The following is a 16,944-nucleotide window of genomic DNA, read 5'->3' as shown; positions in this document are numbered from 1 at the left end:
TGCAGAGCAAAACCACAAAAAGTTGAGGCACTGTGCTTCAATCCTTTAAATAAAGTTTATTTAAAAAGTCTTAGAATACACAAAGTCTTGGAGAATTTTAATGGGATAAATACTGTGCTACATTCTAGCCCAGTCCTGTGCATGAAACCTGATTAAAATCACTAGAATGGGATGGTATAACTGACAGCAGAATTTTGTACCTCTGAACAGATTTAGGGAAGAAACTATTACCGTTAACAATCTAACTACATTTCAAAATTAATTATGCTGCTCTTCTTTTATAGTAATTTTACACTTCTGTGGAATGTGTAGTAGTGTAGTAGTCATGTTCCCTACACTTCTCTAATTATTTTGGTGCAATAGTGATAATGTTGCAGAACTAAGATATTGTTCTAATTGAAAATTACTGTCAAAGTCCATATATATTGTACTGTAACGCAACCACTGACAGTATATACAGAAATGTATTGGCCCTCTTTCCTATGCAAAAAGTTATTTCCTCATTAAATTTCTTCAAGAATGTTTAAACTGTTAAATTTTAAACTGCCAAAGGTGTCTGGAGAGAATAATGATGTGTCACTCCTTTTTTCAGACTGTGTGTAGAAAATTAAAAATGTATTTTAATTTTATATGTTACTTGAAAGGTTGAAATATTGAAGTATTAATAAATAGATAATATTTTTAGATCAAATATATGAAGACATTTTGTGAAATATTTGTGCTACAAAAAATTATATATGATTTCCTGTTAGGCCATGTATTTACTTCTAACTGGAATAACATGTTGACTTGTGATTTAATATTTTGTAATGTTCTTTAAGGACCAATTCACTTTAACAAGACACTGTTAAGTCTGAAGGTAAAATGACGCTCACGTATTTACCACACATTGTATCATGCTTATGTTTAGTCACAAAAGGGATCTTTATTCATGTGACCAAACACATTGATCTCTATAGAAGAACTTACCTTAGGACTTCTCACTGGAAAAAGACCTGAGACTAATAGTTTAGTTTTGATTGCCTAAATATAAACAACTAAATTAATGTAGACATCCTAGTTACTTAGGAGAATAAATACCTATTTTGAGGAATAGCCAGCTAGAAAAATATTTTTGTGTAGCTTTATATAAATTGCTTAACTGCCTGATGAAAACAAGCAATTAAATAAGCTTTATTTCTATTCATTACTGTACATTTAAAAACATAGTGCTTAATATGTGATACAAAACTGTACACGTCATATTGTAAAATGGAGACCTCTATGTATTTAGCAACAGGTTATTTGTTTTCTATGGATATTAAGGTATTCTTTCTTAACATTGTCTGAAGTAGACATGTGTCTTTAATTTATCTTACAATTCTGTTAACTGTGGCAACTATGTACCAGTTAATTAAGTACCCATGTTCCTGAATTATTTAGCGATTAATTATTTGGTAACTGTTTTGCAAGTTCTCTCAATTGTGGTAATGGTTACTGTGAATTGGTGCCACATTTAACTTTTTGTTCCAACATTGTGAATTATGTGATATGCGAACATGAGAAAGGACATTCATATTTTTATTTGGCATTAATTGCCTATAAAATAGTGTGCCTGTATGTTTGTGTCTATATGGTATTAGCTGCCCAACTAGCACTAAAGCAAATTATTGATTAATATAAGGTAATAAGTTCCCAAGTGGCTATAAATTTCACAGGTATGAATATAGTTAAGAAGCAGCTTCCTTCTCAAAGTTAGATATATCAGGTGCATAAAAATTAGATAGTTTTTTTCAGTATAATATTTTCATATATGCAGTGGTAATGGATGGACATGCATAACTTCTTTCAGACAGTGCATCTCCTAATACACAAGGTTTTGATTTCTTGGCTGTTCATCCTGTAGTATCTTCTGTCAATATAATGAGTAATGTTGCAGTACTGATATTGAATTGTTATATGATACTGCTTTAATTAATTAGATAACAGCCTTTAAAATAAGTGACACATTGAACTGACTTGAACAATGATCTCTATCATTATATATTTTTTTTCTCATGCCTTGCTGGCAGTGTCTTACAGTGAGCATAATATGTCTCCCATGTGTAATATTCTCTTTGTAGTTGTGTTTGTCAGACTGTTTGTGCTGTCTCTCTGAACAGGGCTATTATAAATTATTAGTAATGCTCTTATCTATTTTTCCAAAAACTGTGTTTTACACAAAAATCAATAAAAATCAATGTAAGGTATTTTGCTTTTTCTTCTGTGCTTATGCAAAATAATTTTTAGCTTGTGTTTCTTTCTAATACATGAGTGCTCTGATAAACACTTTCTTTGAGAGAGAAAACTTGGATGTGAGTTCATAAAAATATTCTAAGGGGCAATTTATTTCTTTTTCAATAGCTGGATAACAGATTTTTCACACAGACACACTGGATAGCTATATTCCATATCCTACTGTAAGATATGCTCCATACTTTCAGAACACACAAGTGAACACTACAGTACTATCAGGATATATTCAATCCACTTTTCATTCAACAAACAAAAAGTTTGGCCGTGGTGAGACTGCTAGGCTCAAGTAAATTTGCCAGGTGTCTGGTTGTGTGTATGAGAAAGCAATACTCTTTAAACGAGACAAACAGGTGAAGCACTTTGCAGTCCTTCATATGGAAATACATAACTTTTTTTCCAAAGAGACGTATGCCACCATAAAAGGAAAGAGGAAAACAATACATGAGAGGTAAAATCCTGCTCAGCTATAGATCAGCAGCTTAAACTGTTCTGAGTTCAGAGAAGTAAAGAGCTAGCAGCATTTGCATTGCTTTCACATTAGGTTACATAGCCTTCCCAGGTATTTTTAAAATTCAGAATATTTAATATGTTCGTGCATCTCTCTATCTCAGTGCTTGTTCTACTGAATGTTGATACTACACCAGCATCTGGGGCCCCAAACTTACACCTTTGTCCAGCTGTACCTTGTACAAGAGCCTAAGTTGTGTCCTGTGACTTAGTGGGTTTCCTTACAATAATAACGATCAGTGTGAAAGTTCCCCTCAAATCCATACCACCCAGTGACCTGAACACTGTACTTTAATAGTATAAGCAGGTACATTCAGATGTTGGAAGCTCTGTTGACTTTACAGGTCAAGGGTGAGTCTACTGCCAGCCACCTCACAGGTCTTTCCTTTTTTTCTGTGAATATCAAACACAGGAGGTCTGGCAGAACTGACTGAAAAAAAAAAAAAAAAAAGAAACAAGAATAAGAAGGAAGTCAAGGAGTCAACAGTCTAATTCTTAAAAATACTCTGATTTGTGTACTCTAAAGACCTCAGTGTCATATTTGGTAAACAGTGCAGGTGACTTTGGACAGAGTTCAATATAGCCTAGGAAAGGATATCACTTGACTAGAGGTGAAGACCCCCAATGCAGCACATGAAAGGTGTATCCTGTATTGAGTAATAGTCCTTCAAAAGCTTGCAGCATGATTTCTTAAGACAGCAAATTCAGAGGGGTAGAGGAAATAATTCATTCAGCAAAGTCAACAGGAGATTAATGGCAGACCTAGGTTTGGAATTTTGATCTTCTAACACACAGCCGTGTCCTACACACAGTCCTGTGGTTTTTTGGAATTTAAGTTTGCCTCAAGAACAGAGTCTGCTGAACTATGTCTTCACACCAAAATAGTTTGTCCTCAATCAAAATGAAAATCCTCTCTACGTAAATATTTTTTAAACATATTTCTTAACATTTGTAAGTCTTAAAATTCAAAACTCTCAAAAGTAAGGCTTTGGTGTCTCAAATATTATCTATTACCAATGGAAGAGGTAGATATGATAAAAACACAATATAAGCCTAATTGGGACAGAAAACTGTTAAGTAAATATTTTCACAGTTGATTGCAGGCTTTTGAGGATGGGACATGTGCCATTTGCCAAGGGCAGCAGAATCCCTGTAGTCAAGCTTGCACATGTAGCTTTCATCCCAAGTTTTAAAAGCTTAATTTTGAATAAGGTGCACAGTGAGCAAATGGAGCTTTGCAATATGATCTTTGGAACAGTGAACCAACAAATGGCATGTGACCTAAGCTTATAATTTACAGACTAAGTTGCCCAATTGATGTATGTTCTCTATACATTTGTCATTCAAAACACAAGCAACAAAATTTCAAATCACTTAAGCTACAATGAAAATAAATGGTAATGCTTCTTTTTTTTAATAAACTTAAAAACTTCAGCTTATACAACTTCAGTTACTGTCTGGGCACCAAGCAAAAAAAAAAAACTTATTCCGATTTGTTCATTGTTAACTGCCTGCAGACATAAAAGCATTGTCAGTACAATTAATCTCAGATGCTTAATAGAAAATCTTGTTCCATCCAGCGTAAGCCCAGATACAAAACAGAATGTTCGCAGAAACAAATGTTTAATTAGAACATGGAAGGGCCAGTAAAATGGTTAGAGTAATGGAGAGATGTGTGTACATGGATGGATTAAAAGTGTCAAACACCAGCTCCAAGACTGGCAGCTGCATTATCACATCAGGTGAAGGCACTACATAATGACCAGCAGGTCCTATCTTTGTATGACCTGTGTTCCTATGATCACAACTTGGGATGTTCTGCACATCAAAGGGGCCATAGCATTTTCTAAATTAGAATCCTATATATGCTAAGCTATATTTTTGCTGTCATTTTGGAGTTGAATAAAGGATGAATTTCTACTAAATACAGAGAGTGGATGGATATTTGTGTGTATATACAAATACAAAATATGTGGTATTGTGTGTTTTCCCTTTGATGGAAAGAGAGCTCTATAATGTATGTGAGTATTAAACATGATATGCATCGTTTCTGAAGAAGGCAGGTATGAAATGGGAGGGGTGTAGAATGCAAGCTGGATAGAATGAAAATAAGAACTGTGTTGGTTACGGTCAGAGGCATAAAGGTTTCTTCCTTGTTTCTGTTTTCAATCCTTTTCCTATAAAAGCTGTCTGGAGATTCAAACATCCATATTAGCATTTAATAAATTTATTCACATATTCAAGTGTTTCTTTGGAATCAGAGTAGTTAATTATTTGTTAATGAAGACTGAGGTTGGTAGCAACAGTGCCTGCAGTGGAAGACTTGAGATATGTGCATAGCCAAAGTTACATTTGTGCAATTTGTCCAAAGTATATCCAAATCCTATTAAGGGAAGGTAAAGTGAGGAGCCCAAGAGGTGTGTCATCCACGAATCCCGGCTGCCAGCTAAGCTTCCCACACCTGCTCACTGTGGAATATATTCATATTTCCATGTGCTTCTGTCCCTGCCTTTATTACTTTTTTTGTATTGGTCTATGCAGAGAAAAGGTTCCTTTCCTCCTCTTCCCCGCAGCCAGGCTACCCCAGGCAGGACTGTCCTGTCTGGGGTTTATCATAGTGGTCTCCCATGGTAGTTTTTTTCATGATTAGACGTTACGGATCGACCAGGCTTTCCCTCCAAATTCCCTTCCAGCGGGGGCTTGGCTCCCGACACCGCGGCGGGGCGGGGCTGTCCCAGGGGCCGGCTGAGCGCCCGCTGCCGCCTGCCCGGGAGTGCGGCCCCGACGGGCCGGGCCGCGGCTGCGTGAGGAGGCACCGCCCCGCTGCCATGACAACGGCGCGGGCCGCGCTGGCGGCCGGGCGGCACCATGTCTTCCCTGGCCGTGGTCGAGCCCCCCGCCCCACGGGCGGCCCCTCGCTCCCCGGGCCCCGGCCCCCCGCGCAGCGGCGGGGACCGGTGCAGGAAAGCCTCGGACACCGCCCAGGTGAGCTCTCCCTTGGGCAGGGTCACCTCCGACCGGGAGCCCCTGCCCTGCCGTGCCGTGCCGTGCCCTGCCCTTCCTTGGCTTGGCTTGGTTTGGCTTGGCTTGGCTTGGCCAGGCCACTTCGTCTGGCTAAGAACAAGCCCTGATCTGTGCTCCGCACACAGCCTATATTTACCCATCCCTGCATAGATTCATTTCAGTTCAACGTGGCTCTTTCACAATTTAAGGTTTAAGCACCTTTGAACATAAATCTCAAAAAAAACAAGCAAAGAAACAAACGGTTTAAAATGTGACTTTTTCAGGATACACAGTTAAGATCATTGGATTTGGATCACATCATCAAACTACTCGAAGGTTCGGACTCAGTAAGTAACCCTGATAGCTCGTTATCCCAGTTACACAGGTAGTAATGGGGCATAGACAAATGTTTTATAACAGTTACTTTAGTACCTGCACTAAATAAATCCAAATGAGTTTATTATATGCAGCATAGGTGGCTGAAGCTACAGAGCACAAAGCTGAGTATTTGTTCTGGTATTTGAACACTTCTAAAGATGGTCATTGTAATAGAAAATACTATCAGTTCTGTTTTTATATTAAAACATACACATATATATAGGGGGAGGTAAAACCCAGCATGACTTCACACAGGCACTTAAAAAAAAATACAAAAGCATGTGCATTTAAAAACTAGACATGCAAAATTTCTAGCTCATCTGAGAAGTTTAGAGTACTGGAACCTACAGCTGAGAAACAGAAATACATACAACCTTATAGAAAATATGTAAAGAATTTATGTAATCTCCCAAGTTAACTGCAAACAATTCTCCAGGGAGGTGATGAAGGAGAAATATACCAAGTTCACTGTTGAAGAAAAATATGACTGCCTAGGCACACAGGAAAGCAGCATCTCATGGGCTCCACAGACTATTTTTGGTCTCCACAAGATGTTTTGGCAGATTCAATTCACTAAACCATCAGTTAATTTTGATCCAAAATACAGATAATTTATATTCTTAAAACAAGAACTTGATTAAACCTAGCACATTTTAAGTTAATGCCCCAAAGATAAGTAGTTCATGTCTTTTCCCTCCCTTTTTTTGATGCAGAGCTGATAGAACAAACTTACTGACTGAAGAAATATGTGCTGGGTGATACTGTTTACTGCTTCTATAGAGAGCATAGGATAGATGATAATATGTCGAAAGGATTCTGGGCTTGTAAATTCCTGAAACAATTTCCTGGCCTGCCTCACATTGCAGGCGCTCAGAAGCACTGGAATGAACGCTGCACATCCCTGACACACCCTGACATATCCTCACTTCAGTTGTTTTCAGCTTTGAATTTGAATGCTCTGTTTCCTAGTGGCACAGAGCATTCTAAGCCACTTAGATCTACGTGTGTACACGTTTCTGTCATGTGTGACATGGGTTTGGTTTTCTCAGTTGCTTTCCACAGAATCCCAAAGAATTTAAGAGAAAGAACCTACACATTTGAACAAGAGTTTTAAAAAGCCTCTTCAGTTACAAGAGAACAGATTTCATACTTAGAAATGAAACTTGATCAAGGAGTTAATTCTGCTGCAAAGTACTTTCAGAATTTCATTGTGTCTTGTGATTTTTTTAATTTGGTTTCCACTTTCATTAAAAGGGGATAAACATAATGATATAATGTTCCAAGGCAAACTGCAATTAAAACCTGCTTTTCATTCTTTTACTTAAGAAAGGTTTGGAAAAAGAGCAGCTGAAAACTCTCAAGAAGGTAGTCAAGCATTTTGAAAACGGGATTGTATCCTTTTTGCCACTGTAGAATTCTGAAGTCATGGTGTTTTATATATGGTAATACTCTGACTTCTCTGCAAAGCATGGAGACCAGGGATGGTTCACATACATCCTTGTCATTGGCCTTCTTGTGCACACTCAGCCAGGGTTGGTAGGTTGGCAAGATTCTTGGATACTAAATTCATGTACCACAAAATTCAATAGAGGGATCTCACCTGTACAGTGGTTGAAAATGTCCAAAATGTAATTTGTGTAATTTCCAGTCAGAATAGACAAGCATAATAATTATCACTATTTAAGAAGCAGCAAATAAAATAGCAATGGCTTCCAGTAAGGAGACATTTTAAAAAAAAATTGAAGTCAAACTAATTTATCTGAAACTATTTTCATGGTTACAGTACAAATGGAGTAATCAGAAGTACTAGGAAGGGTGTGGGCATATGGAAAAATGTGATTAATTTCATACAGTTTGGCTAATTGCACAGTGATTTGAGCTCTCACATTATTTCACAATTGAGCTGTGGCAAAGTACTTAGAGGCAGTTTCTATGAGTCAGTGGATTGGTAGTAATTTCTCAGTCTCCGTTATCTGTTCAGTTTTGATTTTGTGCCTCTACCCTAAATTAGATAGTATGTTTTTGGGTCCAGATTTTCAAACTTCACTTAGTCACCTGGGACTAGAGTAGAAAACAATTTAAATACCACAAGGCTGTCTAAGAATTTAGACAGGTAAATCTGACACTGGGATGTAAAAACTTTTCATCCTTCAGTTTTAGAAATTTAGTGCTGAACTTCTGGTGAGTTCAGCTAAGACACCTAAATCATATCTGCAAAAGCTGTGCTTCTGTAAAAGTAGGGCTGCTTCAAAAAGCCTAGGTATTGACTCACATGCTTCTTTTAGGCATCTAACTTTGAAAGCATTGGTCTTGTTTTTTTCTTGGTCATGTCATAGAAGTATACGTTCAACATTGAATACAATTTTCAGCTTTTTCTTCTGATACATAGCAGTACAGACAATCTGATTTCCTTAATTTCACATTAAAAGCCCCTTAAGGATTTAGAACAAATCATCAAAATTCTTAACCTGTGTTCAGAAAAAATGAAGGAGCAAGAAACTTTCACTGAGCCTTTATGTGAACTTATTAAATTATTTGGGTAAGTACTTCAGCTCCTCTTTTAGAGATTTAAACACTGCTTATTAACCTGTTTATGCATTTTCTAAGGCAAGTGACGTATCCATACAGAATCTATCTACGAACACCTGTGTCTGCAAGGTATCCTTTATATCACCTTTCCTTGTTATGAACTATGTTTTCCGTGTGTCAAATTTCTCTTGACATGAAGGAGGGACCCAGTTTAGCACTTCAGTATCTGTGGAACTAGGTATTACATCATTCAGAACTTTCTGAATGTGTCTTATTGCCTAAGCCATTCTGGGACTGCTGGCCTCAGAAGATTCACCATCCAAGTAGTGCTGAGGTAAGTTTTGCTGTTTAAGACAAGTTCCCTAAGTGAGTTTATAATCTAGGGTGACACAAAGACACTTTAGTACTTGAAGGTAAGCTTTACCAAATTGCAAGCCATATTGCAGAAGAGAACAAACCACAGTAATTGGAGGATGTAGGATTTATATTTACTTTAAAAATGTATTGCATGATATTTTGGGCATCTTCATTGTCATACTGTACCTTAAATAATCTGTAGAATAGAATTTAGGTGTTACGCACAGTTGTCAGTAGTTTTCTCCTCAATAATTCAGTAAAATTACTTATAGTATGTTTGTAACTACAGTTACTTCTGTATTTAATTACAAATGAAGAGAAAAAGTATTAAAAAAACCTGTCAGATAGCAAATTAGTGACATGGTAAAACAGATATTCAAATACATGGCTTCCTCTCGGCTGTTAGGTTTAATAAACATAGAACTCATCAACTGAATCTTTTAGTTCCCTAGAGCACCATCAGTTGTACTGCTTTGCTCTGCTGCCACACAGTGGAGAATGAGAAGGTACATCACAGTTTCATTTTCTTTGGCATTTGGTAGAAGCATGACAAAACTGAGAATGAGTGTATGAAGTCAATAAAATGTAGCTGTGAGACTTGTCTGTTAGAGCAGTTCAGCAATAGTTGTGGTTTTTGCAATGAATATATTTTGGAAAATTGCACCCTTGGGTTTTGATTTAATTTCTGTACTATGGAAATTCCACCACAATTCACTGCTACTTCATATGACAGAGAAGTCTATAACTAGAGGCAGAGACTGTTTTTCACAGTTTAATTTCAGATACATGAACTCCTGTAATAAAATATTCCACTCTTTCATAACTGCTTCTGTTTACCAGTCTTCTTCCCACTTTTTTTTCCAATGTCTGTTTTTCCCTCCCCCACCTTCCCCTACATTTCTTCTATTATTTGCTCTCTCCTTTATTTTTCTTTGGCAGTGTTTACAGAGATAAACATACCAGAAAGCTGCTTCCACAGTGTGCGGTGCAGAGACCTCAGCATAATATTGTAATGTTTACTGTTAGATAGTTTTTAGCATTTACATGTTTATATCATATCTGAGTATTTTGAAAATGTCATTGAATATTTCTTAATATCCTGGTTTTTAAAAATAAATTTGTTGTTGGGCTATTTGGAGTCAGCTTGTTGGTTTTACTTTTATCCATTTCAAGAGGTCTTGCCCGGAGACGTGATCCAGTTTTTTTCCACCTCTGCACGTGTCAGTATATAACCTAGCTCTGCAATAGCCTGATAGTGCCTGGCTTCCAGGATTTATCTTCCACATTTAAATGACATTTGTTTATTCAGCATTTCTTGTTTCATTATCTATGCATTATGAAAATATTACCTATGGACGTGTAGCGCTAATTGCCAACAAGTAATTGCCAGATTATGCGCCTGGAACTTTTGGTGAAGAATCAGCATTGCAAAGAATGTGTTCATTGTCCTTATTTGCAAAAATTATCAAGGAAGAAGAAAAAAGCTGTTGAGCTTTTCTTGTGACTTGATTAAAACATAGTTATAATATTTTTAAATTTCATTTTACAGGTTACCGTTTCAAAAAAAGAAATCATCTGATGAAGTAAACTATTCCACTAAAGTTTCAAAATGCATTGCACAACTGGGTGAGCGGAACCTGATATGCCACAGTAAAATCAACTGTATTATTAGTGTGATTTTAATTTCTTGTTACCTTCTTAGTAAATGTAGGTAATTTAATTATTCATTGTCCTCCTTGCTTTTTAGTATTAGAAACCATTCTCACTTTGCTGTGCAGCCAACGTGAAGATTAGCTAGCAGAATTACCTATTTGCCGCTGTCAGAAGCTGAGATAAGTTTATCAGTACAGATGAAGAACTAAACCTGAATATAGCCTCCTTCATTTCATTTTGATCTGAGAAATTGGTGTATTACTGTAAACACTGAAACCTGGGATAAGAGGAACATGTGTCCTTCCTGCTTCTTTGAAATCAAATGGAAGACACAAGTGAGAAACAGTAACTTCTGACTCCCAGCTCAAACCTTCAAAGCCCAAAAGCCTGAGACCTGTCACCTACAAAGGCAGTTTAATGCCATGCCTTACTAGGAGTAGTAGTTTCTGGCTTCAGCCTCCTGCTGCATATGAGCCATGAGCTTCTATGTTTCAGAAATATGTTTTAAGAGTGCTGTTGAGAAAAAGGTGTCAAAATCATATTTTAATGTCACTAGACCTCTTAATACCAAAATTTTTTTTTTACGACCCTTTTACGTCTTTTTGCATGTCACATTTCTGATTTTCAAAAAAAAATACTGTAAGCACTGTAGGTCAGAAAGGATTCAGAATAGAGCAGGAGTGATATATCAGCTCACTTAATAGTAAGATTTAAATGGTAGAAAGGTAGCACAATCAGCCTGTCACTCATGGAAAAAAAAATTATTCTTCCAATGGGTAAAAAAATACTTTTAGAAGTTTTTATTTTCACAGATCCAGGTAGACAGCAGAACGACCACCTGGTTTCAGATAGTTACAGGTTCTCTTCAAGTTACATGTCCAAAAAACCACTAAAATCTGAAAGGTGGTTTGTATTGTCCATACTAGGCACTGGTAGCTGTCAGTGAAATTATCTTGTGGAAAAAGATCTCTTTCTGTGCTCCCTTGATTTCATAACTGCTAGAAGCAGAGTTTCTGACATGGCAGTGATGACAACAGCTTAGTGTAGTAGCTTTCTTTAGAATTCCACAATTTCTGGAATACCATCCAGTCTCTTATAAGCATCTGTAGCTATAAAGCAGAGAAGATAACTTTTTGATTAAACTTATGCTACTCTTCCAAGACCCCTTTGTCCTCTTCAGTGTGGGAGTCTCTGTCCCTTCAATATTTTATAATCAAAATTTGCATTAAATTACAGATTTGTAAGGGGTATGACCAAAGGAAATACTAAGTGCTGTAAAGAGAAGTGTTAAAAATACTTTCTAAAGAAATTATAAAGTTTGTAAATTACAATTTTTTTTCCTGTTTCTGACAGGTTATTTAATGAGAGTGCCAAGCTCCCAAGTTAGAATACAAATTTGTAAGTGTGTTATTAACTTTCATAAAATGGAGCTACCAGGAAAACTACTTTCAGGTAAAGCACAGTATTTTTATTTTTTTATGATCCCAGCTACTTTGAAATGCCTATTTTAATAAGCTATGGATTAATTTTTCTTTATAAATAGGGTTACTTTATCTCATATATTAAATATATGGCATTGGCAAATGTGTAATTAACATGTTTTTATAAAAATGTATGCTCAAAATCTGAAATTAGTTCACCAAGGTATAAGGAACTATTTGTTACATATATGGAATTCAACAGCATCCAGAAAATGTGAAGTGCTCACAAGTTTTCTGAAATGTGAATAATAGGGGAAAAAAAGCAAAGTTAGTTAGGATCAGAATTGTAAGAAGGGAATGTAGTTTTCAACTTTGTATATGTAGCCTGGAGAGAAGCAGCTCTGGTTTCACCTGTGTTTGCGAGGGATAAATCTGAGCCCATCTAAATTCTGTTGAGTTCATATCATATAGATACATTTGAGCATAGGCTTTGAATAATTTCTGTGACTTGTCTCTGCAGAAAGAAACTACAGAGAGCTCAGGCATGATCCTCTGGTATTATGGATAGGCATGCAAACTGTCACCAGAATCCACTATTATTTATTCCTTTGACCTGTGTGATGGTGCCAGAGGCTGTTATCAGGCAAAGTCAGTCATGGATCCCCTCCCACAGGATGATGTGCCCTGAGACAGCACTAGATTTATAGGCAGCCAAGCCTCAGGTGAACATTGTCACAGTGTGGGTCCAGAGCGCAGGTCGGGGAGCAAGCTTGATGTCAGTGTGCTCCTCTGCTGTGTTCCTGCAGCCTGGCACTAGTTCCTGTGCTCCCTTGGTAGTTTTCATTTATTTTAGGAGGCCTAAGCAAGCTTCAACTGGTACAGCCCTCACAAGATTCTAGAAATATGAAAGCATTCCAATCTGGTTTTACCTTTTAAACAAGACTCAAATTTTGCAAGCAGCTCTGTGTACATTTAGTTCTGTAAATAATTCCATTAGGATAAGTGAATATCAAATATTGAGAGATTTTCTTCTTCTTCTTCAGATTTAGAAAATCAGATACGTTGTCACAAAATGAAGAATGTGCTGCTTCAGTCTGATTTTTTTAAGTCAAATTTTTTATCTCTAAGTATATATGAAAATCTTGCCAAGTTTAATCTTGCAGGGTTCTCATATCTATAAAGTAATATCAACTTGGAACCTATCAGAGTTTATGCTTAGTTAAAACTCATTTCACTGTGTGCATTATCTGTATTTATCAATCCTGTATTTCATGATGTTTGACATATATATATATTTATGCTGTTTAAGATAAACTTTACTTTCATGAGTTACCATGTAAAAATAAATATATTTTTTCGATGCTTCCCCTCTCCCCATAATTCAGTAATGAAATACAGATTTGCATATGCATGGGCAAAAGTAAAACCAGGAACACATTAGAAAGTCAAGCTTATAAATCAAAGATTGGATGTTTTAAGTAATATGATGATAGAAGGCATTAAATCTGTAGTGAACAGGCTACAGAAGAGAGCTAGGCTGTGCACTAACAACTTATTGCATGACTGAAGAAAGTTTTTTCACCTCTCTCTAAGCCTGCTTTTGCTTTCATTTTGTAAAATCTAAGAAGCAATTAATTTGTTTATATAGCATTTAAGTCTGCTTGAGGGTGTCTGTTGGATGTGCTTTAGGCACTATTCAGATGTAAGAAAAGCAGGTCTTATTGTGTATTGGATTTTTTTTTAAAGTGCTTTAAGACTAAGGAAATATGATACATGGTTGTCAATCCTTTCTTGAGAAAGGAAGAATATTTTATGAAAATATTTATGAAAATTCTGAGTATTTATTGCATCATAACTAAAGCTATTGTATGTGCAGGTTACCAGCCAACAAGTGAAAGTTATAAAATCCAGATGGCTGAATTAGGAGGATTAGCAGAAACTCTTGTTTTGTCACTAGCATTAGTTGAAAATCAACTTACTGAGAAGTTGTGGGTACTTAAAGCTCTCCAGCATCTCTCCAGCTCTGGTTAGTATGAACTGTTCTTTCAACAATCTCATTACTGCTGTTCTTAGACCATTTGTTCTCTGAACATTCCTAAAACAATTACTGACCTGCAGGGAATTAATTATTCAGATTTTCATAATTTCAGGAGCAAATTGCAGACTAATGATGAAGGCCCAAGCAGCCAGCAGGCTCTGTTTGTATCTAAATAGTGCTGATCCCTCAGGACAGCTGGTGTTCCGCTCCTCGCATATCCTATGGAACCTGCTAGAAAACGCCTCAAAAGAAGAAGTTGTTAATCAGCTCAGTAGCTTGGAATGTGTTCAGTAAGTACAGGGAAGCATTTTATGAATTAGTATTGTAATTTTGGAGACATCTAAAGCATTGCTGTTGTGTAGCATTTTGCTTGAAATTAATTGAGAGAAAATGCAAATGGGGAATGGAGATCTCTCATTACATCCTCATTAAGTTTTCAGTATTGTCACACACAATTGTGACTGTTATAGGGCAAGAACAAGGTGCTCTGCTGCATACTACAGGAGGAATAGCCCTATCTAGTGCTTTGTATGATGAAAAAGTTCATTGCAGCACTTTCAAGCTTGCATGTTAGTCTCAGCAGGCCAGTATTCCTTCACCGTTGAAGCGCTTACGTTATAAAATTAGTAGGCAATTCTGTGCTATGATATACAAGGCTTATTTCTAGATCTTCTGCTGGAGTAAATAACAGGTTCTTCCTTACTGAGTTACAGTGTTTTAACTATTTAAGTTTAGACCATTTCTTGTCAATTATCATTGAACAACCTCCAGTTCCATGCTTGAGTAAATATTAGGTCTTTCTATTAATTAATTATAACACAAATAGTGGAAGGTGTAATTTGTAATACATGCACCTTGCATGTTGGATGTCTAGTTGGATGTCTAGTGGTACACTAAGAATCCATTTTATAATAAAGCTCTATGTTATTTCTCTTCCAGTTAAACCCTAAGGCTTTTTATCCATGCGCAATGAGAATTCATATCTGTAGAGCTGTCTAACATTAGAATATGAAAGGAAAAGGTAAAATTCATTTAATTTTCTTTAAAGTGCTTTGAAAGAAGTATTTGTAGACGCCCTGCATGGTTTCCGGCACTGTGATCATCAGCTACGGAATGACCTCTTGGTGATTGCCACATTACTAGCTGAAAACCCTGCAGTACCTATGATTGTAAGTATTTATAGTTATATTCCAGAGACTGTCCTTTGTTATTATATTGCTCAGTAATTTTCCCCACTAGGGTTTTAATATTTACTCTACTGTGTCTCCAGTGCTTTCTTTTTTCTTGGATTTGCTGAGCAAGAAAGCATTCTTAATGAAAAAAAGGCAATTGTCTTTACCTCAAAGAGACTTCAGATCTGGAGGTCAATAGCCAATAGTGCTGGCATCAGCCTTATTTGATACTTAGAAAATTACATTGATGCTATTTATGTGCAAAAGTTAATCTTAACTCTTGTATTCTTCTGCAGATTCTCGGGTGTGCCATTCTGTTACAATGAGTTTTTGCACTAAATCTCATTTGTTGTTTGAAGATAGAGGAGTACAGTCTACATTCAGATGGCCCAAATTCAATCTGTGCCTCATAACCAGCGACAAGAAGGGTTGTCCAAAATCAGCTCAGAAGCTCTAAATAAGATGCTGAGAAAATAATTACTTAGGTCCGGTTAATGAGAGGCACATAAGTTCTTTTTAAGACTAGATCACATAATGCACTATCATGGCTTGCCTGAAATGTAGATGACTCATTCTTCTGTAATATTTCAGAATTTTTATGAGAAACCTGAAGAGAAGTTAACTTTTTATAGATGTTAATACTCCTTTCCTTTCTTGTTTTACAGTTGAGATTTAGAACTTCAGATGAAGTTGTGGCATATGTACTGACTAATTAAGCAATCAGATTCCTGTAGATCTGTTGGCTGTTCAGGAATGTGTTGCTTTCTACTTGAGTAGAAGTTTTCCAATTGACTGCATTACTAAAGAGATTTCATAATCTGTAATGAAAATTACAGATTTTTTATTCAAGCTTTCCCTTTAACGTTAACTAGTATGAAATGTCTGTTATACTACTGTGGCAACATATTTGATGTATAACACATTCAAATTGTTTATCGGGCTCTAGAAATAGGGCAGTTTTTTCCTATAAGATAAGTAAAGAGGACGCATATTTTTAATTCCTTATACTAAAATGAACAAAAATTGTTTCTATGCAAAGAAAATATTAAAATAAATTAAATTCTGTACTCTCAGCCTTCCTAGAGATTTTAAAAGATATAAATATTGGAAAAGCATTAACATTACCATTTAATCCTGCTTTACAGATAATACCAGAGGAATTTGCTTCAGAATGCTCCCTTTTTTTCTTAATATACCATCCAAGCAACTTCAGAAATGTCAGTCTTGTATTTTACATAATTCAGAAATCGGACAGGAACCTGAGCCTTTGAAAACTAAAATAGTTTTCTCACCACAAGCAAACTGGAAAATATATGTAAAGTAAAGCTCATAAGGATATTATCTCTGTGTTAGAACAAAATTGTCTATTTGCTAATTGCTTACTGGTTTCCATCAGAATTTAGTACTGCTTTAATCAGTAAGGAGAAAACATCAGTAAATTTCAATGTTGCTTTTTATTTAATCACTTTGCAATGTCTTTGTGCAGAGAATTTATACCATAGAGACAAAAGCTAATAGGTGATATAGTTGTATCCTTCAATATTTTCGTTAAATTACTTTTGCAACATTTTTCTGATTAATAAAATCATTTGGGTGGATGCTAACTTCCAGA

At 36.2% G+C, this 16,944-nt stretch overlaps 1 protein-coding gene across 3 annotated transcripts in view; it reads left to right on the top strand.

The window, feature by feature from the left end:
* The first annotated feature begins 5,648 nt into the window (after positions 1–5,648).
* LOC116791796 (GTP-binding protein 10-like) overlaps positions 5,649–16,944 on the top strand; it is a 54,030-nt gene continuing 42,734 nt past the window's right edge. For 2 of the 3 annotated variants that reach the window (XM_032698265.1, XM_032698181.1), the window contains exons 1-9: positions 5,649–5,766; positions 6,069–6,131; positions 7,489–7,554; positions 8,592–8,701; positions 10,598–10,674; positions 12,055–12,153; positions 13,999–14,148; positions 14,273–14,450; positions 15,209–15,329. In XM_032698265.1, the coding sequence (XP_032554156.1) occupies positions 5,650–5,766; positions 6,069–6,131; positions 7,489–7,554; positions 8,592–8,701; positions 10,598–10,674; positions 12,055–12,153; positions 13,999–14,148; positions 14,273–14,450; positions 15,209–15,329 (981 nt within the window). In that variant the 5' untranslated portion in view covers position 5,649. Of the gene's footprint in view, positions 5,767–6,068; positions 6,132–7,488; positions 7,555–8,591; positions 8,702–10,597; positions 10,675–12,054; positions 12,154–13,998; positions 14,149–14,272; positions 14,451–15,208; positions 15,330–16,944 lie in introns of those variants that run through there. The other variant, XM_032698348.1, reaches the window with a different exon arrangement.

This window comes from Chiroxiphia lanceolata, chromosome 1 (assembly GCF_009829145.1).
Source record: "Chiroxiphia lanceolata isolate bChiLan1 chromosome 1, bChiLan1.pri, whole genome shotgun sequence".
In the NCBI taxonomy this organism is placed as follows: Eukaryota; Metazoa; Chordata; class Aves; order Passeriformes; family Pipridae; genus Chiroxiphia; species Chiroxiphia lanceolata.
Note: the sequence above shows the minus strand (reverse complement) of the source record. Positions and strands in the feature narration are given on the sequence as shown.